At 41.5% G+C, this 24,892-nt stretch overlaps 1 protein-coding gene across 1 annotated transcript in view; it reads left to right on the plus strand.

The window, feature by feature from the left end:
• The window catches only part of grid1b (glutamate receptor, ionotropic, delta 1b), a 552,168-nt gene that overhangs the window by 25,640 nt on the left and 501,636 nt on the right, over window positions 1–24,892 (plus strand). The window contains exon 2 of the mRNA XM_041974390.1: window positions 1,134–1,289. Coding sequence (XP_041830324.1) covers window positions 1,134–1,289 — 156 coding nt within the window. The remainder of the gene's footprint in view (window positions 1–1,133; window positions 1,290–24,892) is intronic.

The following is a 24,892-nucleotide window of genomic DNA, read 5'->3' on the forward strand; positions in this document are numbered from 1 at the left end:
GCATCAAGATGTAGTTTCGGCTGTGAGAGGATATCAGAGGTGCAGGTGAAGCTGGAGGAGGTTGTCCTCCCCAGAAACATGCCTATGTGGTGTATATGCCTGCAGGCAGTTATGGATTATATTTATGTTTGTACATATAGTGACTTTGAGAGCAGCAGCAAAGCATTTTAACAGCCTAAAGCCAACTATATGTACTATGTGTAACTATAGCAACCGGTAAAACAGCCCATAATTTCAGACTGGCATTAAATCCCTGTTTTGCTTTACAAATTAAAGTGAATTTTAGAGAAACAATAAGAATATTTTGGTGTAGAAATGTTGTTTGAAACGGTCTTAATATTTTTTATTTTTAGGTACTGTGCAGGTGTCAGCTGAAGGCTTGTGGTGGGGTGTTAGCACTGTTTTTATATTTGTTTTATTTATTTTTTTAAAAGATGAATAGGGAAAACTAGGATTCAGGTGATGTGGTTTCACATTTGAGACCCCACCTGTGTCTTTTTGTCTATATGTAATCATTTCCCCATAAAATGAACATTTTCTGCAGGAAGATTTATGCATGTTTAGGCTTTATTAATGTTCTAATAATTACGGCTTAATTTTTGCTTCATGTTAAATGTAATGAAGAAAATTTGTTATTTATTTGGAATTAACATGTGCTTTATAGTAAATGTGTGATCTCTTGGTGTATGTGGTTTGTGTTAAGGATAAGGGAGGAAGGCAGGAACCTCACAGACACAAAGAGATGAATGAAAGTAAAAATAGGTTCAATGACAACAGAAATCTGGGAATTGATCAAGTCCATGAAAAAGCTGAGGCAGTGCAGAGTGGCTGGGGTTCCCCCTAAATGCTGAAAGTCAGGTGGCTGAATCCAGGAAAGAAAAGGTCTTGCAGACTGAATGATGCAGGTTTTTATGCTGGAGCCGAATCAGGAACACCTGTTTCTAATAATCAGCCTCTCGGTAGGAGGAAGGAGGAGCAAAAACACCACAAATCCCAACAGTTTGAGTCCATATGTGATGTTTGTATGTTCATATAGAAACTCCTGGTATGATAACTGATGTTTCTGAAGTCTACCGAGATTTTTCAGTAAGAGTTTAGTGACCAGCTCCCTCCTCCTGTTTTCACCTGTGCAGGTGCGATATTTGAGGAGAACGCGGTGCGGGACGATGAGGTGTTCCAGCTCGCCGTGTCTGACCTCAGTCTGAGCGACGACATCCTGCAGAGCGAGAAGATCACACACTCCATAAAGCTCATCGAGCCCAACAACCCCTTCCAGGCGGTGCAGGAAGGTAAGAAGCAGCTGCGTCATGTCGGGACTCTGGTTTCCGTGTCTGGCACGTCTGTTACGCTGGCCCACCTTAGATTGCTGATCTTTAGATTTTGCTGGTGCTGTCTCTGAGAGGCATCTTCAGGTATCGACCTCCTAAACGCTGTTTAAATCACGGCTTCTGCCCCCTCTCAGAGGAGGCTGCAGGTCTTTGATGTGGTACCACAGAGCCTTCTTTCATCTTCCTCACCGCCTCCTCTGAGCCTCTCATGCTTCTTCTCTCCTGTGCTGGACCTCGGTTTATTCTGTGTGCTGGAAAATCTGGATTTGCTGAGAGGATTTATGTTCATAAATGGCAGTGATGATGTTCTTGAGTGGGATGATGAAAGCATGAGGATGTTGCTGCTGGCTGACTGTAAAATGACTGTGATGGTACATGAGGAAGGTGTTCATCTCATGTTATTTATACTTGTGTTTAACTGTGATTCAGCTGATGATGCCTTTGTTTCCACCGTTCATACTTCAGATTTAATTTCCATGGATATGTCTAAATGAGTCCAAATCTTCAGAACTCAAAGCTCTGCAGCAGCTTAAAGAAAAGTCTTTTCAGGATATTTCTTACATGTGGTAAGACGTGAACTCTCACAGATGATAAGACGGAAACTTGCGCCCAACGTCAGTGTCTGATTTATTACTCTGAATAAATCAGTTGGAAGCCAGGGAGCAGCAGAGGCATCTCAGTTGTTCATGTAGGGAAAAAACAAGCTATGCTTCAGTTGTTTTTCCTTTAAGTGATGAAGCTAATGCCTCAGGCAGTGACATAGTTCTTTTAGTCAGTCCTCTTAAAAAGGGGAATATATAGTTTCCCTCTTTCCTCGTGTGAAGCTGAACATAAAACTGGCAGAGCTGAGGTCAGAAGTTGCTGCTTCTGGACTGGACTAACAAACATTTTTGTGACTTATTAAGATAACTTATAAAACCCCTATTCTTTGATTTAACATCATTTTATTTTAAACTTCCAGGAAAATTTAACATCAAGTTAGAGTTTTTTTTTTTTAGTGGCTTTAGTTTTTCCTAACCTGTTTTCCTTGAGGACCTCTTTCATACAACAAGCAAAAGGCCATGGACCCCCCCCACCTGATTTTATGCTTTCATTAGCTCACCAGAAATGATGGTTTCTAGCAGACTCCTTTCCTGTCCTTTCATAAGACCAAAGTTAACCTCGTCCTCACGAGTCCTGCCTGCACAGGGATGGAGTGAGATCCGTCCTAACACAAAGGACCTTTGCAGACACCAGGAAGCATCAAAACTGAGCTAAAAGACTCTACCAGGCACTGGAATCCAATCCAAACACACTTCAAACCCAAGCAGTTATATGAGAATGTAAGAACAGCTCTGTCCACTTTAGAGCTTCTGCTAATTTCTCCTCTTCAAGCAAACCACAAGAACAGGGAGTCACATGAAAGCAGAGACTCTGCTGGTTACAGAGACGTCTGTCTCACCACTGTGGGACGTTTCTGGGAGCTAGCACATGTGCTAACACAGTAGCATTACTGCTATTACTCTTTCAAATGTGTTTTTTTTTGGTGTTATGGTGAATCAGGGCGTTATCCATTTATTTTCTGGACTGTGTTGATCATGAATGTCAACTAATGGTTTGTTAATATTTTTCTTTTACCAGTGAGAAATCATTAGTTTTCCAGTCAGGGACCTGAGAAAGGCTGGGCAGGCCTGTGTTTAACCATCCATAAAACTGTTTTAGCTTCTTTTGCACATTTACTCATCAGCCGTTATTGACTTATTTGTAGATAAATGGTGCTGCTGTCTTTTTATTTAAAAGGTTATTTTCACGCTCAATATTTTTCAGTTTTTTTTTTTTTCCATAGGCTGAGATAAACATTTACATTTTCTACTGTTTTCCAGAATTTACTCTGACACAGTAACTTATCTTTCTGACATTTTTTAATAATCTCACAGGTCTCAGAAACCAGGATTTTACATGCAGCCCTGGTAGATGTGGAGATGTACTTTGTTTATTTGGGTCTGTCTTTTGAGACAGGAGGTAGAAATAAGAAGTAGAATTAAAGTAACTATATACGTATAGCCTTTTATTTACAATGGGGACAAATCCTCTGCATTGTGGTGTTTCTCAGACATGTTTCATTAATGAAACGGTGCTGGAAAAATCCAGAACTAACTGTAGCTCCACCCACTCACTGACCTCACCACACCACAGTGTAACGGTTTCAGCAAACTGGACCACAGAAGATGTCAGGATAGAGGATTGGTAATTAAACAGATTTTATTGTCAGGAACTGAATAATTCTCAGGAAATCCGGATCTGGTCACGTCGCCCACTAGCCTGTGAGAATAGGAGATTCCAGGTGAGAATAAGCGTGGCAGACTGGGGAAGTGTGAATTCTGACGCTTACGTACCGGCAGAAGAAATGGAGGACGCAGGAGGTCGCTGAACCGGGAGGGTGGTAAATGGTCCACTGCGGCTGAGGCGTAGTGAGAAGGGCCGAGACCAGGTTGGTGGAAAAAGGCTGGGGGGGGGGTCAGACCTAAGATCCCTACTGAGGTCCACTGAATCCTCTGGGGAAGACAACGAGGAGAACAGCAGTGTTAGGGATAAATCCGTTTCCACATCCACATCCAAAATCCTGTATCCAAATCCAGAATCCAATTATTTAATCCAAATTCAATAGTCAAATCCAAAAAGATAGTCCAAGGGTCAATACACGGGCAGAATCCAAACAACAGATAGCAGAGTTACCAGACAGGGAGGAGACAGGCAGAATCAGGAAGTCTTGGTCGGAATACAAGTCGGAGGTCTGAACGCAGGCAGATAATAAGGGCTGGAAACGTGCAGGGTAAACCGAGACGATCTGGCAGGGAATTGTTGTCAAGCACAGGTATATAAAGGGCACCGCACAGGTGGAGCGCATCAGCAATCAAAGGCGCGCTGAAAGAAGGATGCCTTCAGGGACGGCATGGAAATCCGGTTTACAGGCCAAGACCGTGACACCACAGGACCTGGACCAGAACACGTTGGATGCACCTTAGTGTGGTCTACTCAGTAGCTTTTTTACTTTTGACTGCAGCAGATTTCATTGACATCCATTTATTTATTTGGGACCTGGTTTAAAAAATGAGTGTTTTCAGGCAGTTTGGGGATTCCAGGTTGGGAACTGCTGGCTTGAAAGGCACAGTTTACCAGAGAATCAGGAGTTGGTGTGTAACGAAACAACCGTGTTTATGTTTTATTTACGTGTCATTTTTTTTAGGACACGCCGACCTCTGCAGCAGATCATTAGCAACTGATGGTGGACGACATGAAGTCATCTGATCTGTTTTCTGGATTTACTCATGAGACAAATTCCTGCATGTTTTCTGTTCATAACCTAGCCTAGCTCCTTATATTCACTGCGAATGTGGCGCATGGGAAGACAACGGTATGGATACGCTGCCATCACACCTTCGTCATCTCGTCTGAGCAGCTGAAACACTTGATGTGGAATCACCTAAAACCTTTAAAAATGGCTGGAGATGGATGATTGCCTCACATGCTGGGGTGAACACCTTCAGGGTGATGAGCAAAGACTTGTTCAGGAACTGATTGAACTTGTTCGTATCATGTGACTGAAGATCCTGATGTGGCAGGAAGTTTCCCACCTTTATTTACGTCATGTTGAACAGCTGAGCTCTCGCTCTGATGACGTTGGCAGGAAATATTTAACTGGAAATGACGCTGACTTTTATCATTTTGCCTCCAGTCTGTTGGAGGAAATCCTCAGTTTGTATGAAAATCCTTAAAATTCTTTTCTGCGTGTTGATTTTAGGATTGATGAATAATACTGATGACTTAGAATCGAAAAGGAACTTCATTACCAAGTAAGTTTACACATAGAAGGAATTAGTCTTGGGGTGGAGGAGCTAAAATAAAGTATAAAAAGTCACATCTATTAAAAGATTTTCACACAACTTTATTTATAAAAGACTTTACAACAACAGCAGCTGCTGAACAAAGTACCGAAAATGAGATTAAAAGACATAAAATCAGATAGAAATAAGAGATAATAGAAGCAGCTCTCATGCTGGGCGGAATAAAGGTGGACTAAGAAGGGATGTGGAACTGGACCACGAAGAGGTTCCACGGTTTGGCTCCTTATCGTGTTTAGAGCATTCCCTCATTTTCTACTCAGCCTTTTGATGACTTCATCCTAATTTCTGCATTTTAAATAATCGGGTGGGAAATGTGGCATTTGTTAAAATGAAAACATAAATAAAACTAAATTTAATGACATTTAGTCATTAAGACTTAAATACACAGAATGAAGAGAAGGTCATAAACATTAATGGAGGTGTTTATGTTCCTGTGCATTTTAATTAGTCGTGTGTGTGTGTGTGTGTGTGTGTGTCCTGATGTACGAATGGTCATGAAGGTGGGTTACGTATGAGTGTGTCACAGCTTTCTTATTCCCTGATGTGATTTTTTCAGCCAGTTTCCACTTTGCTTCATGACTTTATCTCGTTGCATCCTCTGAGGGTGACGGGTGGTAGAGCGGGTTGTCCGCTAACTGGAGGGTTGATGGTACAAATCCCGCTTCGTCCCTGTCCATCTGTCGTTGTGGCCAGTTTACCACCACCGTGTGGGACTGATTCCTTAGTGGAATCGAATCCGTTATTACTGCTCATCCCGGCCAGTTTAACTGTAAAGCTGAACCACATGATGGAAGCTGGGTTCAGAGTTTTTTTTTTTTTCGTTGTCTGTAGTATTTTTCCACAATAAGCAAGTTAATCTCATTTCCATCATATCTGCACCGCACGTTTTATCTGTAGAGAAAATGTGCTTTTCTCTTGCTTTACCTGCTGTAAAGTATAGACGAAGGTACCGGTTATCCACTACATGACGTTCCAGGATGCCTGGTCATGCGTGGACATGTTGATTGTCTGAGCCTGAACAGTCTTATTTATCTGTGAGGAGTTCTTTTATTTCCTGCAGCCGGTACAGGATGAGACGCAGCTGCCTTTTAGTTCTAGATGCAGATCTTTGAGATGCTCATTCAGTTGATCCAGTGTGGCGTCTGAGATCAGAAATCTCTGCACACGGTGAAACTTTAGAAATTATTTAACATTTGTCATAATTAGTGTTGATTAAACATAAAAGAAAACTGCCTTGATGCAGGAAGGGTTTTGTATTTGACCACAGATGGAGGGATGAATTCAGAACGGAGACGGATGAGGGAGGATAACGGATTCAGAGGGAGCAGGAGGTCAGAGAGGGAGAGACAGGAATGAGGACTGGAACAGAGGAAGGTGAAAATGTCAGGACTGGGGGAGGAATCGATGGTGAGGCTGAGTTATTAATTCATCTTGGTTTGAGAGGGGTGGTGAGATGACTTTTTTTCTCTGTGTGTGATGATTATGGCCCGGCTGGTTTCTTGCTTGCTTTGACCTTTCTCAGAGCTCCCATGATCCTCGGTCCTCTGAGACGCTGCTGAGAGCCTGCGCTGTGGTGGATTATGGGTAATGAGAGAGACATTCACACTCTGACATGTGTGTTTGAGGATTAAAAAAATAAATGTTGGCTCAGTTTTTGTGTGTGTGTGATTTCATGTCTCACCTGACGGAGCTGGGTTAGTTTTATGTCTTGATGTGGCTCATTTTTCTTTCTATTTGTATCATCTCATGAAACTTAGTGTTTTTAAAAATGAAAAATCTGATTCCTCCAGGTTTCTTTATCTAGTCTAACACCACAGTTGGAGGACACACCCACTCAATATTTAGTGATTCACTCAATAACAAAGCATAAAATCAACCTGTTGGGAATAATCAGGTCTGTTTGCTGACGTTGTTTACAACTCAGATGTGGCAGACTTACTTTTAAAACTCTGCTAGATCTCCGCCATCTCTTTTACCATCATCAGCAACTCAGGAGCGGTGGTGTGTAGCTCTGTGGGGTAAATGTGATGGATATTTAACCCTTTAGCTGATCTACAGAGGTTTTCCAGACATTTCTATCCCGTCCAGGAGGTTTACAATCCAGCCACTAAATGTAGTTTTATTCAAAGACTCTATCTGGTAAATCCACAATGATCCATGATAACAGCATTATTTACCACATTTCACCATAAAAACATCACCATCACTACTATGTTGCTAAGAGACATTTTTTAGTTTCGGTGAGCCACATGTTTCCTGACACACCCTCGTGTCTGTGCATTGGCACAAAGGAGAATTCTAGATGTACAGCCACGTGGAATGACACGGTGTCATGTAAATAAGATGAATAACGTAAAGCTGTTCTTAAGGACGGGAACTGAACTTGGATGGAAGAAACAGGAGCCTTTTGTTGCTGAAGTTAGCTTCTCATTTGTGAAAAAAAGGTAATTCCAGAGCTTTTTTAGGCACACAGACCACATTAGAACATTTTTTCTATTTAGGAAAATGCAAATAAAGCCTGGTAGACACACAATGATTTGTTTTTTAAATCTTATTAGATTTTTTTTATCTGGTCGAGACCTCACACGTAAAGATAAAAAAATCCGTTTTGATCGTACTGTGTGTAGTGTACTCCGCAAATGTCATCACAGACAACACACACATAAAAACTCTGTCCAGCAACTGATGTACAATCTAGTCAAAATGTAGAAGAACCACAGCAACAACCGGAAAACACAACACCCAGCATGGAAGAGGATATATGGGACTATTGTTAACAGAAAAAGCCAGAACTGAAAAAAATAACAGACTGGAGACGGTGTGAACACGGACTTTATTTACTTCCTGGTTCCCCAGCCACTCGCTCTCTGATTGGCTACATTCCGAACCACGTCACCATCCACTCAGTCAAGATGCACGAGTCGTCGGCGTTCCTCAGAAATTGGCTCTGAAATAATGAACATGTTCAATATTCCCGATTGTCGGCTACGACCTGTTTCGGAGCGGATTATCGGGACGGGCTTGTAACCTCAGACCAAAGGATGATTGGACAGGGAAATCTCACGATGATCGGCCGTTTGCTGTCCGAGGTCGGGAAGAGGCAAAATCAGGACAAAAACAGCCCAAACATCATTGTGTGTGTACCAGGCTGAGGGCTGGTTTTAAGTTTTAGTTTGAATCTAGACCACACATTTGCTGTAAAGCAGAGTGGCCTGTAATTACAAAAAGGGAAATAATTTTGAGTAATGTGTTTTGTGTTTAAGAAATCTGGACCATATTGCCCAGCCCTACGCTTGACACAAGAACATTTAGTTCGAAGAATTCTAATTTAGTAAGCCTGAGGTCTTTAGTTGTCCCTTTTAACTAAATATAAGAAAACAAAGCTATTTGCAGTTATTTGCTGTTTATTGCTGTGATGTCAGAATTATTGTAGTGCCAACAGTATCCACCAGGGGGCAGAGGATCCATCTCAGATTGTATACAACAGGGTTTTGAGCAACATTTTTACCATATGGTGATGCATTTGGTCTCAAACTGTATTTCTGAAATACAATAAATGAGTACGGTGGCTGAAACACTTTTACATTGTCCATGTACAAAACAAATGTACTATGACAAAACACTTTTACAAGTTCACCGAAGCCCAATTACAAAGAGAGGTGTTTCACCAAAATCTGTGACCCATACATGTCTTGTATTTTTGAAATACAGTTTGAGACCATAGCATCACCATATGGTAAAAGCTTTGCTCAAAACCTGTTGTATCCAATCTGAGACGCGTCCTCTGCCCCCTGGTGGATACATGAGGCATGAAAGGGGTAAAACCAGACCATCACATCCAGATCATAGTTAAACTGATTCATTTAAATGACTATTTGAACATTTTCAAATCATTTTCCATTTCTAGTTGGTTATCTTTGTTCTGCATCCGGTAAACTTTCCTTGAGTTTGGTGGGCTTGTCACATCTGGTCCAACCTCTGGGTTCATTAAAGGTTCTAGTTTATGACCTCCAGTCATCCGCTCTGTGATGCAACATCCATTTGCTTTTTAAAGAACTTGTTTCATTAACTCAGACGGGATCTCTGGTGGCAGCTCAGTACAGTTGCCTTCATTTCCTCTCACTGCAAACATCCCTTTGTTTACTGTGATAGGAATGGCTCTTCATCCTCACATGCATATGGAATACTTGAATGCTATCAACAAACCTTCTGTTGATTCTGTGGAGAATCTCACTGAAACCATCTGTCAAACCGATCCGCTCGGATTACATGCCTGGAGTTTACAACAAAGAGCCTAAGACAGAGAGCTGTTCCTCCATCACTTTAATCCTTTTAACAGGAGTCAGCTGAATTTCCGCTGGAGACCCGGCTTTACGGCGTGTTTGTGTTCGGCTGCTGATGGTACAGTTTAGCTCATCAGCTGCGGCTCCCGGACCTGCCGCTTTGTAACACGGATATAATGTGATGAACTTTCTAACACTGCTCACTAATTCTTTAATTGGCTTTTCAGTTCAAACAAATTAGCCTAATTATCTTATTATGATCCTGTCCGGCTCAACTCAGTAACTGTATAATTAGAAGAGAAATGACTCGACCCGGGAAGTCAGCATTGAAATGAAAAGCTTCGTTTTCACTTTATTCCTCTGTGGTTTCATTCTGTAGTTTCTGTCTGTTCTGTCCTCTTCAATGCTTGTAAAATTGGTTTTGTCTTAATTGCTTCGTGTTTTTTCGTGTCTCTCTGCTCTAATTTGCTCTTTTTAGTGACTGATGATTTTTTTTGCAGAGATTTTTGTTTCTGATACGTAAACATTGATCCAACATTTGACTTACTTCCCCTGCTAAAGGCTAAAACACCTGGAATTAATCTTTGTGTGTGTGTGTGTGCGTGTGTGTTTGAGTGACAGCTCCAGCTGTTGCATCTCAGCAGGCACATCGGCCTCGTCTGTCCCAACGCAGCAGGTTTGATCACAGCCAGGACTGACTGGAAAATGCATGTTTGCCTTCATCATGAGTTGCTTTGACTCGGACAAATATTCCTTCTATCCGCCTGAAATGCTTCTGATCAGATTCCAGCTGACATGTTTACAGGAAGTGATCTGATCAGGTGGAAGGATTTGATATGATTGTTTATTTGATGAATACCTGCGTGGACAGGTAAGCTGTAAATTTACAACCAGCGACCCACCAAACATTGGTCAGAGTTAAACCTGGTGGGTCTAAATGAAAACCTGCAGCCATTGTGGCGGGTGATGAAGCAGTGACACATAACGAGTGAGAAGCGTCAACACCTGCCAGGTAGAGCTGCATCTTCAGCTGCTGCTGCTCAGCTGACAGGGGGCGGGGCCTTGGATTGGTGGGGACACCGTGTAGCCAATCCCAGATTAGGAGCATACCATTATCTAAATGAAGGACTGGACAGACGCTCAAAGGACAGGGTGGGACAGACCAGGTAAGTAATCAGCATCTGGCTGATTGACCAAAACATTGACACTGGAGAGTAAAACGCTGAGAGAAGAATTTGTTCAATAAAAATGTCACTTTATTTAAAGAACCAGAATGTTCAGACTTTATTTATTAGATTTGTTTCTTGTGGTTCTGTGTTCAGTTGTTTGGTTAAAATGATCTATAACACACAAAAAGGCATAAAAAATAAGGCTTTTATGAACTTAGGAAATAAAAATGGCTGACTAATCACGTTTTATAACAATCGCTAAATTAGGCTGAAACAAAATCTGAGTGATTCTAAATGAAGAGCCATTTGGGACACGGATCTTCTTAAAGAGCCACATCTAAGAAAAGAGCCGGATCTCCAATGATGACTGGGACAAATCACTGCTACCATCCGTCCGTCCGTCCATCCTTCCATCCATCCATCCATCCGCTTGCTTCAGTGTGTGTGGTGTTGCTGAATGAGGAGAGAAAGTTTATTGAAGTAAGACATGTACATGGAAAAACAGAAATTTGGAAGAGGCTTCACGGTGGAAAGAACTCGGCTGGTTAGTAAGTTGTTTTGTTTCTTGCTGTAAAAGAAAACTTTGGGCAATGTCATTGTTGTTTTCATGAAATCTTCAAACCATTTAAAGCAGCGTGTAGAATTAAATGCATTCACTTGCACTGATTACCTGGATTATTTTTTTTCTGTAGACAAATTGGGCTAATGTCAATTCTGATTGGCCGGTAACTTTATGAATCTACTAGATCAGGGCTGCCCTGCTCCGGTCCTCGAGGGCCACAATCCTGCAGGTCTTTGATGTGTCCCTGCTCCGAAACCACCTGACTCAAATTGATGAGTCATTGTGCAAAACTTAATAGGCTGATCTATTTAATTTGAGTCAGGTGTGTTGAAGCAGAAAACATTGGAAAATGTGGCCCGCGAGGACCGATTTTGGGCACCCCTGGACTAGCCACATCGGCTGGTTATCCACAGACAGCCACCGTACGTCCACAAGTCATTGCTATACCCAACTTTACCACTAGATGTCAGTCATTTTTGCACTTTGTACCTTGAAGTCTGGCTTTTTTCAGTTTTGGTTTGTATTCAAGTTATTTAATTTATTTATTTAATTTTCTGAAACAAATGTGTGACTCAGGAAAAAGAAAAAAAAGTCTCTTTGGCCCATGAGTCAGAAGCATAATTTTATTCAGTAGTCGTCACAGATGTCTGACTTCTCATATTCTCATGGGAACAGACTCCATCCAGAGCAGCTACCTTCTCCATCATCTAACAGTGGATCACCGACGGGGCTCTGACAGCATAAAATTACAGGATAACTCACCGATGTGTCCTGTTCTGTGTTTGAGTCTTTTCCCCTCAGACCTTTTAATATTTGTATACTTATGACCTAAATTTATTAACAGTTCTTTGCTTTAAAACTTTAGTGATGGCAAAATATTAGAGGAGATCCCCTGAAGTTGCTCTCCTTTCTGACAATGGCCCCTCTGGTCCACTGCTTCCACAGCATCCAACATTTAATTTAACAAATATTTATGTGAGAGCACCCTATTTGTCAGTGGATATTTTGGCTTTCTGTGGCATTTTTGTAGGGGACATCCATTTAAAAATCAAAAGTCAATATTTCATGAGCATAAAAGTGCTGCTCGTTGGAAGCATAACTGGTCTGTAAGCAACAACCTTAAAAGGATAATAAATCCCCTCAATCAGCCTTTGGCTCCTGTTTCTTTTCTTTTCTTGTGATAATTTTGTAAGTGAAGGTGACACATTCACAACTTAACTTTTCTTTTATAGGATGAAAGGTTTTCCCGGTGAAATCAGACTTTTTAGCAGTAATTCTGTTTACAGTCTGACTTCGTTAATGTTCTTTGCTCCTTCTTCATGTGGTAATTACTCACCTTTAGCTGTTTTCTGTGGTTTATTGATGGCATGATGTAAATTGTCATCATCTCAAAGTGTAATCAGTTTCGTGACAGAAGCTTTTACCCCTTCACTTTGTTTATTATTAATCTGCAGAGCCTCATCGGGAGGGTGGAGAAGATGCTTTACAAGGTCTATTAGACTTTCTGCTAAATGAAAGATGGAGAAATAAGTTTTCTCTCTTTCAGCCTCTTAATTTGGCCAGTTTATATCTCCACTTCCATTTTACCACTTTCAAACATACCATCTGTCTTTTCCTTTACAGGTTTTTTAAGTCTTTTACACGAGTTTCTTTCAGGATTTTTTTCTTTTATTAATTAAAAAAATCTAATCAGTAATTATAAAATGATATCCTGATGGGCTGTTTTTTAGGTGTTGGCTGTAAAACCAAACCACAGAATCCTGCTGGGGAGGAGAAAAGAGAAAATTCTTAAATTTTTCTATAATTTTGACTTTTACTTAAGTTTACATGCGACTTGTCCGACATTACACCGTGTTCTGTTCCGCAGAAGCAGTTTGAATTGGTAGCATCCTCCTCTTCATCTGTTCTTCCTCTCTCCTCCACTCTGACTACAATTTCTCCCAATGCTTAATGCTCCTTAAATCCTGTTCTGTCAATACCAGCAGCCATAATGGCCTGTCCTAAACTGCCCAAGTCACTCATACATGGAAAATTTACATCAAGCTGCTCTAAGGCTGCAGGATCAGTGAAGGGCCCATATTTCCTCTTCATCACAGCTAACTGGAGATGGGCTGACAGCAATAAGGCATTCAGTGGTACCATAGATCAGCGGTGGGCCATCTGCTTGTCATGTCTGATTGGGGACATAAATGTAGCTCTGTGTTTTAAAGTCCCCAATGACCGAGAACATTTGGACAGGAAAGGGTCACGAGTTTGTGAAGAGGTGAAGGAGCATCACTGCAGCTTCTGTGGGTCCCATTTTTACGTCACACATGGACACAGATTACTTCATCTAATCAAAACTGGTTTAAATGGCCAGATTTCCCAGGCAGAAAAAGTTAAGACTGTTAATGTAAATGTCCAGGCCACTATAGGTGCTAAAAGCTTATGATGAAATTCCAAACTGCAGTCAACCAGCTGAGCGTTGAAAGGCTGAGACCCAAGCAGAGAATGGCTTCTAGATTAAATGTTGTGAAGTAGAAAACTGCAGCAGGCCAGCAGTGGCTGCGAGAAAGAAACTATACGGGTGAGGCTGTTAGAAAATAATGAGCTGTGTGGGCTGTTCATCTATCAGTTACATAAGACTGGTATCACAGACCTTTTTCATTGCTTAATATGCTCGTAACAATACAGTCAGGTCACCGTTTGACATAAATGCTAATGATGTATTTTTTAATGCTTTATAGGTTTATCTGCCAAGCAGTGGTTTGGTTTTTAGAAACGGAAGTGTGTGGAGAAGTCAGACAGAAAGGAACAAGTAAAGCCACCATCATGTCATCCTTTCAGAAGTTTGGGTAAAGTCTGATTAATTTAGATGGAGTTGGAAAAGATCCGTTGAAGAGCTTTAATACTGATCCTGTTTACATATCAAAATCCGCTAACTGGGAGTTATTGGATAAAATCAGATCTGATGCATCCACGTGTATGTTTTCCAGTCTGTTATCACATTTCTTTCCGAGTTTGTCCTGATGTTACTTCCTGTCAAAATGCTCCTTGTTGAACATGGCGCCGGCGGTCTGTTAGCGTTAGCTGTGCTAATGAGTGGCGCTAATAAGCAGCAAAATAAACTACATGTGAATGTTTTACTACATTTATACTCCAGTTTCCTGCCACTGTGCACCGTCGTTATTCTTTTGTGTTCTGCTTTTACACAGGCATAGATATAAGAGAGAAAAAACTACATCAGATATATGGGTCTACATGCATGAAGACATCGAAGTATTGAGCAGAAATCCAATTTCACATACTCACATAACTGCCATTAACAGATAAAGCATATTCAGATTATGGCATCTGCAGGATCACTTGAATAATCTACTCCAGAAATCAGATAAAGATCCGTTTTGGTTTGCATGTAAACGGGCTCAGTGGCAGCTGTCTGAATGTGGGAAATCAGATTAACACACCCAGATTTCTCCCCAGTGCTGCAATGTCTTCGTGAACGTTGTCCTGTGTTTCTGATTTAATTAAAACTGCACATTAAAACAGCATAGTTTCTAACATCTTCAGTTTAAAAGTCATGCACACCGTAAGAAATCTGATAACGGCTTGGAAAATATAGACCTGGGTTCTTTGGATAAAGGATTTAAGAAGTGGATGCATCAGAATACTGATTACAGAATACTGATTACTTTATCGGATTTCAATCATGTAGATGGGCTGATAATCAGATTATACTGATTACATGATCACTTGAATAGTCTGGTAACTCAGGGTCATGATCAGACTTTTGATGTGCATGTTTAAACAAATAATTAAAGGAAATACTGGAAAGGAAAATGAGATAATAGGAAAAAATGTATGTGTTGAACAGTATATCACCTGTTCCTTGCTTTTAGTAAACAGGTGATAGTGAAGAGACGACATGTAAGAGGGTTATTTTCTGCAAACTTCCCCCGACTCAGTGGTGGATTTTAAATGACTGATTTACATATTGAAACAGAAGACTGGTAGAAAGTCCATAGAGCAACATCATACAGGACAGAGTGGTCCCCTTATTTACCAGCCAAATAGGCCCATAAAGTCCTAACTGTTTCAGTCCAAGTGAGACAACAAAAGATTTGAAAGCCGTTCTGTATGAAAACGTTCCAGCCGACCAGACAGTCATATTTTCCAGCCTGGTTTGCTCTCTGCCTCCCAACAGGATCAGACTCGATTCCAACAAAAACACCTTTTTATTGTGTTTGCACAGCGGATTGTGTCTTTGTTTACAGTCATAATGTGCTGTATTGCTTCCCAGAAGGGCAGGAATTTTTATGGAGAAGCGGATCAGGAGCCCATGATGCTGCTGACGGATCGGCTCTGAAACAAATGTGATGGAAGAGATTTACAAGGTTTGCTGCAAATCTCAGAGCCTCTGGGTTTAAAAGTGATTGTGAGGGAGTAAATGTTGGGAGGAGCGACTTGGGAAATCGATGCAACTTCAGTTCTGATGTGATTCTGAGGTGATGATCTTCACCTCCACACCAACACTTAATGCTCCATCTCTGGAGTTCTTTCTGCATGTACGAAGGGAAGAACTAAGAAAAGACCACTGTTGGGCAGCAGGTAGAAAACAGGACATTTGGAAGATATTCTGCAGGAAAATTATTCTGATGTGAAGTTGTCATCGTGTGCAGGGACCCTAAATAGTCAATGATCAAAAGTGTGAACGCTGTAACTTAAAAAGAGAGGAAAAAACTCATTTCTCCCTGTGGACACAGATTTATCTTTTGACATCTTTATTTCAATTTCGTTTTGTCTACAACAAAGTGATAGTGATCCAATTAAAACAAGTTTATTTTAGTCCGGTAACAGTGTTCATACAAGCCACTTCAGAAAAAATAATAGCCTAGCTGAAGAAAACAAACGGATTGCATTCAGTTTAGTCTTCGATTCAATCCCCCATCCTGGGCTGCACAGGGTGACAGTGGGGAGGAAAAAGCTCTGTTTAACAGGAAGGAAAAAACCTCCAGTAGAAACGGAACCAGGCGGGACGGCCATCTGTTCAACTGGTTGGTTAACAAGCAGTTCAACTTTTAGCCAAGAAGGCCTGCGGAGAGAAGAAATACAAGTTACTGACCCTGATACCGTCATGCAGTTATACATGGAGCATAAAGAGCAGAAAGACTTAAAGGGAAGGAAGTTTTCTGTGTGTTATCAGCAGTCTAAAGCTTGATTTACAGTGTCTACGTTCGGTCGGGTCGATGCAACGGATGCCCATGAAATATGCTCTCACACCCTTGTGTGTTGCAGTTTCTCTTCCGTGGTAACCACAATTCAGCAAGAAGCTCCAGAAATCCGGAAACACATAGTCACAAACGGACCAATCACAAGGGAGTACTTCCATGTAACCGCGCACGTCGAGCCGCCGCAGATCTATGCCAAGCATACGGCAGTGACGCCGTAACCAACCTTACGCAGACGCTGCATTAAATCCAGCTTAAGCCGATAGCAGCACGGCTAACCACCTCTAACTGTAAGTTTGATTAAAAAAAAAAATCTTAAAGGTAGAGAAGGTGTCTGCCTCTGAAACTGGGAGCTGGTTCCACAAAGATGGTCTGAGAACGGAAGGTTCTGCCTTCCATTCTACTTTTAGAACCTACAGGAACCAGCAGTGAAGCTCTGATGGGAAAAACTGGAACTCTGAGATCTGAAAAATCCAGTGGATCTTGGTCTCCATGAGTAAGAATTTTAAATTGTTTTCTGGATTGACCATGAAGCTGATGACGAGAAGATAAAAGTGGAGAAATATGAGCTGATTATTCTCATCAGAACCCTCGCTGCAGCATCTTGGATCAGATAGAGACTTTTCAGAACAATAATCAGGAATTAGAATTGTCCAGTCAGGAGGAGGTAGCATAAACATGGACTAGTTTTCTACATCACTCTATTCTTTCTACAGTCATTTAGCAGACGCTTTTATCTAAAGCGACTTACATTTGAGAGTAAGAACAACACAGAATTCAAACAAGATGGGGCCCTCATTTTAAAAATGCTATGTAGTTGGCAGAAGGTGGTCCTAGAAACCAGTTTTATATATGAGCCAAAGCACATGCAAACGTCACGTGTGCTTGATAAATCTTCTTGGGAATTGCAAGCGTGACTTGGAGAAGTTTTGTTTTCACTGACTTGGAGCTAAAGCAGACGAGATAATCCCAGCAGAGCTGGAATCTGTGGAAGATGTACTGCTGTGCCGTCCCAGTTCCTGCCTGCGGCACATTCATTGTGTTTACACAGTCCTCGGTGAGACCCGGAGCCTGGAAAGAGATGGAAGTGATTACACCTTGAAGAATACATGGCTAGAATTACCTCGCTCCGCACTTCAGCAGGCGAGTGTTTCCAATTACCCGGACCATGCCCCGCCGGTTAAACTGTGCAATTATCAGCTAGATGAAGTCGTCACCTCAGTAAGGCTGGGAGGGTGCGGTCCCAGTCTTCCCTCACTTCCTCTGATTTATTAACCTCCCAGAGCCGGTTAGAGCCAACTGTGTGGTGATAAACTTTCATGCATCATTGTTGCTGGGAGCCATGGAAGGATAGAAGTTTAACTACCACTTATTAACATGTTCATAACATTCATCAAAGCGTTGCACCCCATGGAGGACACACGTTCTCATGATGGTTAACCACATGTAAGCAGGCTTTATAGATTTATCTTTTTTTTTAATGAATAAAGCTAAATGTAATTGAACACTGCACAACTATTCATCAGCTTTTAACATAAACCAGCTTTAAAACACATAAATAGTAATGACTTCTTTTATAAATATCATGATATAGAGATTAAAAATGACCTGGGGACTCCATGTTTTTATTTAAAAGAAGACAAACAGAGCCACATAAATACATGACATTTTAAATAAACAGAAAAGTATATAATTAAATAAAATAATGATGTAATAAATAAAATAAGATAAAATAGGTTCTGGTTCAATCTGATGAATTTAGAAAGTTAAATTCTGTTTTCGTAGCTTCTATTAAACTTTGTGTTGAACTTCGCTGATGTGAAGCAGGAAGAAACACAATCTGAGTTTTAGCCTTTGTCTCCATCACTTTCCTTCTCTGTCTTATTATTCCTTCCTTCATGATTCCCTCTTCTGTGTCTGACTCTTCCCACCGGATTTCTCCCCGTCGCTCCCACTCCAGGAATCTTTGCTTCATACGAGCTGCTCATGCAGACCAGCCAATCACACTCCTGGTTTCTCACCCACTCAGTCTAACTTCCCCACACTCGTTCTACCTCAGTGACTTTATTTGCATGATGAACTCACTGTTGACTTGTTAATACACTTGGAAGGTGGGATAAGAAAAACCCAACGTTTTCTTATTTACCTGATGAACTCATTTCAGAGCTGCATGTCGTCTTCACCATTAAACACATTTTTTATTGAATAATGATCTAACAAGCAAAATACCAGTTTTACCAAAAGTGTTTTACTGAAATAAAATTCCACCCAAACTCTTTTTAAATAAAATGGGCTCAGTTATCTGCAGAAGTTTCTAATTGGTCAGTGTGTAGCTGCTTTAGAGTTTAAAGAAGTTAATATAATTAAGTAAAATGATTAAAACACAATGTTTTGGGAATATGCAATACGAATGTGAATATTTATTATTATTATTATTATTAGTTTATTTTTTATCATCGTCTGCCTAAATTTATTATTTTTACCATGATTTTATTTTTACCAGGAGTAAATTACTTTGAGAAAAGGGTTTGCATCATCCAAATCGCAAACTATAGGATGGAATTTTATTCTTTAATAAAATATGAACGTAACACTTCTAATGCCACGTTTCCCCTCCAGCTGTCTCCTATTTAGAGGAGGAGGCTTGCTTATCTGCCTGAGACTATAATGAAATGAGTGAAGCTGTTACCAGCTGGAGGAAACCAGTCTTTCCATTGACCCGTTGACCCCGTCTTCACCATCATCTCTCTGCTGTTTGAGAAGAAGCTGCAGCTTGAACCTCAGTTTCCTTTGTGTAAAACCCCGTCAGTCTTGTCTGCTACTGCAAAGTTAAACAGAAATGTAGGTATAACTGGATCTTGTAGGATTACCAGAAACTGTTCTATAAATGTCAGAGTTCATGTTGAGCAAAGCAGCCGGATTTAAACAGTTAATGTCCAAGCTGCAGCTTCACCATGACGGTTTGGACCGGTTGTACAAAGCACTGTTTTAAGTTTTGTGTGTGTGTTGCCATCAGATTGATGTGAAGCGGTGCAGGTCTGAAACAGGTCAATGCATGGCATGTTGTATTAAAAACGTCATAAATGTGATTTTCAACAAAAACATTTCAAATTAAATAAATCAGCTCATCTTTAATTCATAGTTTAAGAATGTATTGTTGAGCCAAGCTTAAAACATGACATTTATTTAATCTATTTGTAAAATGGAATTAAATAGAAAACGGCAGCCGTTAGCAGTCTCCTCCCATCCATCTCTCCATCCATCCATCCATCCATCATCCCTCCATCCATCCCTCCATCCATCCATCATCCCTCCATCCATCCATCCATCCATCCATCCATCCATCCATCCATCCATCCATCCATCATCCCTCCATCTATCTCTCATCTATCTCTCCATCCATCTCTCTGTCCATCCCTCCATCCATCCATCCCTCCATCCATCCCTCCATCTAGCTCTCCATCCATCCATCCCTCCATCCATCCCTCCATCTAGCTCTCCATCCATCTATCTCTCCATCCATCCCTCCATCCATCCCTCCATCTATCCCTCCATCTAGCTCTCCATCCATCTCTCCATCCATCCCTCCATCCATCCCTCCATCCATCCCTCCCTCCATCTAGCTCTCCATCCATCCCTCCATCCATCCCTCCATCCATCTCTCCATCCATCCCTCCATCCATCCCTCCATCCATCTCTCCATCCATCTCTCCATCCATCCCTCCATCTAGCTCTCCATCCATCCCTCCATCCATCTCTCCATCCATCCCTCCATCCATCTCTCCATCCATCCCTCCATCCATCCCTCCATCTAGCTCTCCATCCATCCCTCCATCCATCCCTCCATCCATCTCTCCATCCATCCCTCCATCCATCTCTCCATCCATCCCTCCATCCATCCCTCCATCTAGCTCTCCATCCATCCCTCCATCCATCTCTCCATCCATCCCTCCATCCATCTCTCCATCCATCCCTCCATCCATCCCTCCATCTAGCTCTCCATCCATCCCTCCATCCATCTCTCCATCCATCCCTCCATCTATCCCTCCATCCATCCCTCCAGCCCAGGGTGAGGACAGACGTACTGGAGACGTTTAATCTCGTCTCGGCTGTACAGATGTCATGATTACAGTCAGGAGAATGTTCACCATATTACAATTATCATGATGATTCTGTGTTAATTTCTCATCACATTAACTGGGTAAAACCACGTCCTTATCGCTTTTCAAGTTTTATTTATTTCTACCTTTTGAACAAAGTAAAAGAAACAACACAAGGTAACACATGTAACACAACTCCTCTGCTGTGTTCAGAATAACTAAATCCTTCATACAAACATTTAACTAACATTAGATAAATATCATCAACGTTTAACCAGTTACTAAACTTTTCCCTTGACATTGAAGCTGCTGGTTATCCTGCAGGAGGTGAAACATGTCGGATGGATTTCCTCCTCTGTCATGTTTTGTAGACTCAAGAGCAGTCTTCCACAAAGACCTTGGTCTTTTTTGTTTTTAATAACCAAAGGAAATCCCACATGTGTGACTTAATCCTTTTGTTAGGAGGGAATAATTCTTCCTCTGCTGTCCTTTCCTATTATAACAAAGAAGGAAAACAGAGCAACACAAAGATGTTGTGTAACTTTGTTTTTGTTCTGTATGCACGTTGAACTGATCTATGTTTTGGACATAATCTTTTTATGGAAATCGATGACTTTTAAAGTGGATTAATCATGGTGTTAAAAAAAACAAAAAGATTAATTGGGAAACCAAGTAACCGTGACATGTGATTTCTCAGAAATTAATATTTACAGAGGGGTCACTGACACAATTCTGACTGCTGTGTTAAAAGAGCAGCATGGCCCTTTAAGGTAGAGCTAGAGAAGAGGAGAGATTCATCAGAGATGTCTGCTTCACCAGCTAACCCTGAAGCTAGCTGCTGCTAGCTGCTGTGTAAAGTGAAGGGAGCTAACCCTGAAGCTAGCTGCTGCTAGCTGCTGTGTAAAGTGAAGGGAGCTAACCCTGAAGCTAGCTGCTGCTAGCTGCTGTGTAAAGTGAAGTAAACTAACCCTGAAGCTAGCTGCTGCTAGCTGCTGTGTAAAGTGAAGGAAACTAACCCTGAAGCTAGCTGCTGCTAGCTGCTGTGTAAAGTGAAGGGAGCTAACCCTGAAGCTAGCTGCTGCTAGCTGCTGCGTAAAGTGAAGGGAGCTAACCCTGAAGCTAGCTGCTGCTAGCTGCTGTGTAAAGTGAAGGAAACTAACCCTGAAGCTAGCTGCTGTTAGCTGCTGTGTAAAGTGAAGGGAGCTAACCCTGAAGCTAGCTGCTGCTAGCTGCTGTGTAAAGTGAAGGGAGCTAACCCTGAAGCTAGCTGCTGCTAGCTGCTGTGTAAAGTGAAGGAAACTAACCCTGAAGCTAGCTGCTGCTAGCTGCTGTGTAAAGTGAAGGGAGCTAACCCTGAAGCTAGCTGCTGCTAGCTGCTGTGTAAAGTGAAGGAAACTAACCCTGAAGCTAGCTGCTGCTAGCTGCTGTGTAAAGTGAAGGAAACTAACCCTGAAGCTAGCTGCTGTTAGCTGCTGTGTAAAGTGAAGGGAGCTAACCCTGAAGCTAGCTGCTGCTAGCTGCTGTGTAAAGTGAAGGGAGCTAACCCTGAAGCTAGCTGCTGCTAGCTGCTGTGTAAAGTGAAGGAAACTAACCCTGAAGCTAGCTGCAGCTTCACCCAGGAGGAATAACCTCGCCCCAGCCTCCCAACCTTGGTTTGGAGGTGGAAGCAGGGAAGTTTAACAGCTGTTTCTGTTGGATGTTTTGCTAATAGTGGAGGCAACAGACCAGAGCAGCACGGTTACTAAACCCTCACAGAAATGTTGGTTCAAGAGCAAAAAGACCAGGCAGAAAGACGAGGAAAATAACTGGTTTTGTTGTCGCTGAATGCTCCTGCGGTGTTTAGCTCACCTGGTATAGCAGCCGCCTCATAAATGCATCCACACCAGGTTCAGTCCTGGGCTGGCTGCTCTCTGTTGCTCACATGTTACATCTCTCATGCATTCCAACAGCCAGCATATTGAAGCTTTCCATGTCCTACACATACCCCGAGGCTTCACTCCCACGCATCCATCGTCTACAGCCACCAGCATCAACACAACTACACTGCATCAACGATTTCCATCTGTTTGCTGTCTCCTGAGGCCTGTACAGGGTCAGAAAACACCATCAGCTGCCCGCTGAATGCTGATAAATCTGTTAATGTAGTACACATTTTACTGTCAGGTAAACAAATCCACAGAAGCAAAGTCACTCATCTGTCCTCTGATTAGCAACGTTAAAGATATTTCCGGTTTTATTCTGAGTCCCCTGAGCACATCAACATTTCAACCAGGGGAAGTGAACAAGAGAACAGAGCTAATCAGCTGTTACATTCTTTAGTTTCTCTACAGATTGCTCCTGATTTTGCCCTCTGTTGACTCCTTAAGGTGTTCATCCCTATAACTGCTGTGGGCAGGTACTGTTTCACCGTCTCTGCACACATGGACGTTGGTGCGTGTTTTCAAGAGGTTATGCAACATGCGTGCACATAAATATTCCAATACCAGCTAAGCTAGGAAAACCCGATGGAGGCAGACATCACGGAAGGAAAGAAGTTAAGAAAATCATTCCACTAGACTTTTCCATTAGCGTCTGTCAACTGACATATTTTCCAATTTGTCAGCAGCGAATGAAAAGTGAGGCTCCAACACACGGAAGGTTCTCACGGTTTCTTCGCTTGTCTCGACTTCTTTGTAAATATTTCTGGCTTTGAAAGAAGAATCTGGGAGGAAAGGCTTGTGATGTTCATGAAAACAGCTCAAGAGTATCGACCCTGATGTCATTCAGATCTTGCTTTTAATCATTTTAATGTAATTTATTATTTTATTGTGATTATGTGTTGATGCCTTTTACTATTTCTAAATATCTGTAATGCCTTAGTTTTATGTAAAGCACTTTGAATTGTCCTGTACATGAAATGTGCTGTACAAATAAACCACCTTGCCTTGCCTGAAACACATTTAAAAAGGTTTATAAAAGTCCTGCTAGTTACCAGCTTGTTACAGAGAGCCAGCTGGGAAGTGAGTGCCCACCATCTTAAGGACCGTATCTACGAATAATGAAACAAACAAAATGCAAGAAAAACTTAGATTCCTTGTTTTGTGATATTAAAACAGCATTTGACCTCCTGTATTTTGAGTTTCCTTCAGGCTCCTTGTTCTTCTTATTGAGCAGTTATGATTATTTATCTTGATTTCTGCGTTTTCTGTCAGTATGCTGAACTTTCACAGCCGTACAAGCTGAAATCAACTGGATCAGCAGTCAATTAGGGATGTCACAATTGCTTGATTTCACAATTAATCACGATATTAAACACCAAAAAGATCTAAAGATCTTTCAATATTATGAATTTCTACAAAAAGCCATATCTGCAGAAAGGAGATCGTGTAACTATTTTTCTTTTTTCTTTTTGAGTTGCAGAAGAGTCGTGTTAGACCAAGAAAGTACAGCAGAGGAAGAGGTTTTCCTTCCAAACAAGCAGATGCTTGTTGGATTTCTTTGGTTATATGAAAACAAAAGACTAAGCATGACATAAAAAGTTGAAGACAAGAGGAAATGCATCCAATAGGTTTCACCACCAAAGAAAAAAGACATTTTCTGATTTTGTTTGTTTCCTGAATGCAGATTTTGCCTTTTTAAACTCGCATACAGCTGTATGCTCGTACTGTTCTTCTCAGACAACAGTTGCCAGGGAGACGAAGCAATCGGTCCATGAGGGAGCAACCTGCTGGTTCCTCTCATCGCAGCACTCATATTCATGGAAATAAGCTCATATGTAATCAAACACAAGTGCGAGATGGTGGAGAACAGAATCTATGAAAAGTGTTCACATCTGTTCTCTGCTGTTGGTTCGAGTTAAACGAACACTGCTGATCAGGTTCCTAAGATTGCTTCTCTGCATCCACAGACTGTGACGTTAGAAACTAAAAACACAGCAAAATTTCTGGTTTGTTTGATTTCTTCCCTGAACATGTTACCAAAACCAACTTCAAACACTCAGATGTACAAATGCTGCTACAACACAGCTGATCACATGCAGGGCGCATGTATGCGGTCGGTGTAAACAGGCTGAAGACATATTTAATGTGAGCTAACTCTACCTTTCACTGCCAGCTTCAGTAATTGGACAGTATGTTAGAGCCAACAGTTTACCACTCTGCCATCCTCTGAACAGAGTTAAAGTCTCTGTATGTCAGCAGGTGGCTTCACTTCCTCAGGATCGCATTGTCTCTGCAGAAGGAGGAAGGATTTAGAGGTGGCAATCTGTCCCTCAAGGAGAAATGGAAGATCTGACAGACTGCAGGATATCAAATGACTAATGGAGAGGATGTTTGTGAGGGTTTGTTTTTCTGTTCGTTTCCTTCTGAATTTAGTTTCAGA

Source organism: Melanotaenia boesemani, chromosome 21 (assembly GCF_017639745.1).
Source record: "Melanotaenia boesemani isolate fMelBoe1 chromosome 21, fMelBoe1.pri, whole genome shotgun sequence".
NCBI classification, from domain to species: domain Eukaryota; kingdom Metazoa; phylum Chordata; class Actinopteri; order Atheriniformes; family Melanotaeniidae; genus Melanotaenia; species Melanotaenia boesemani.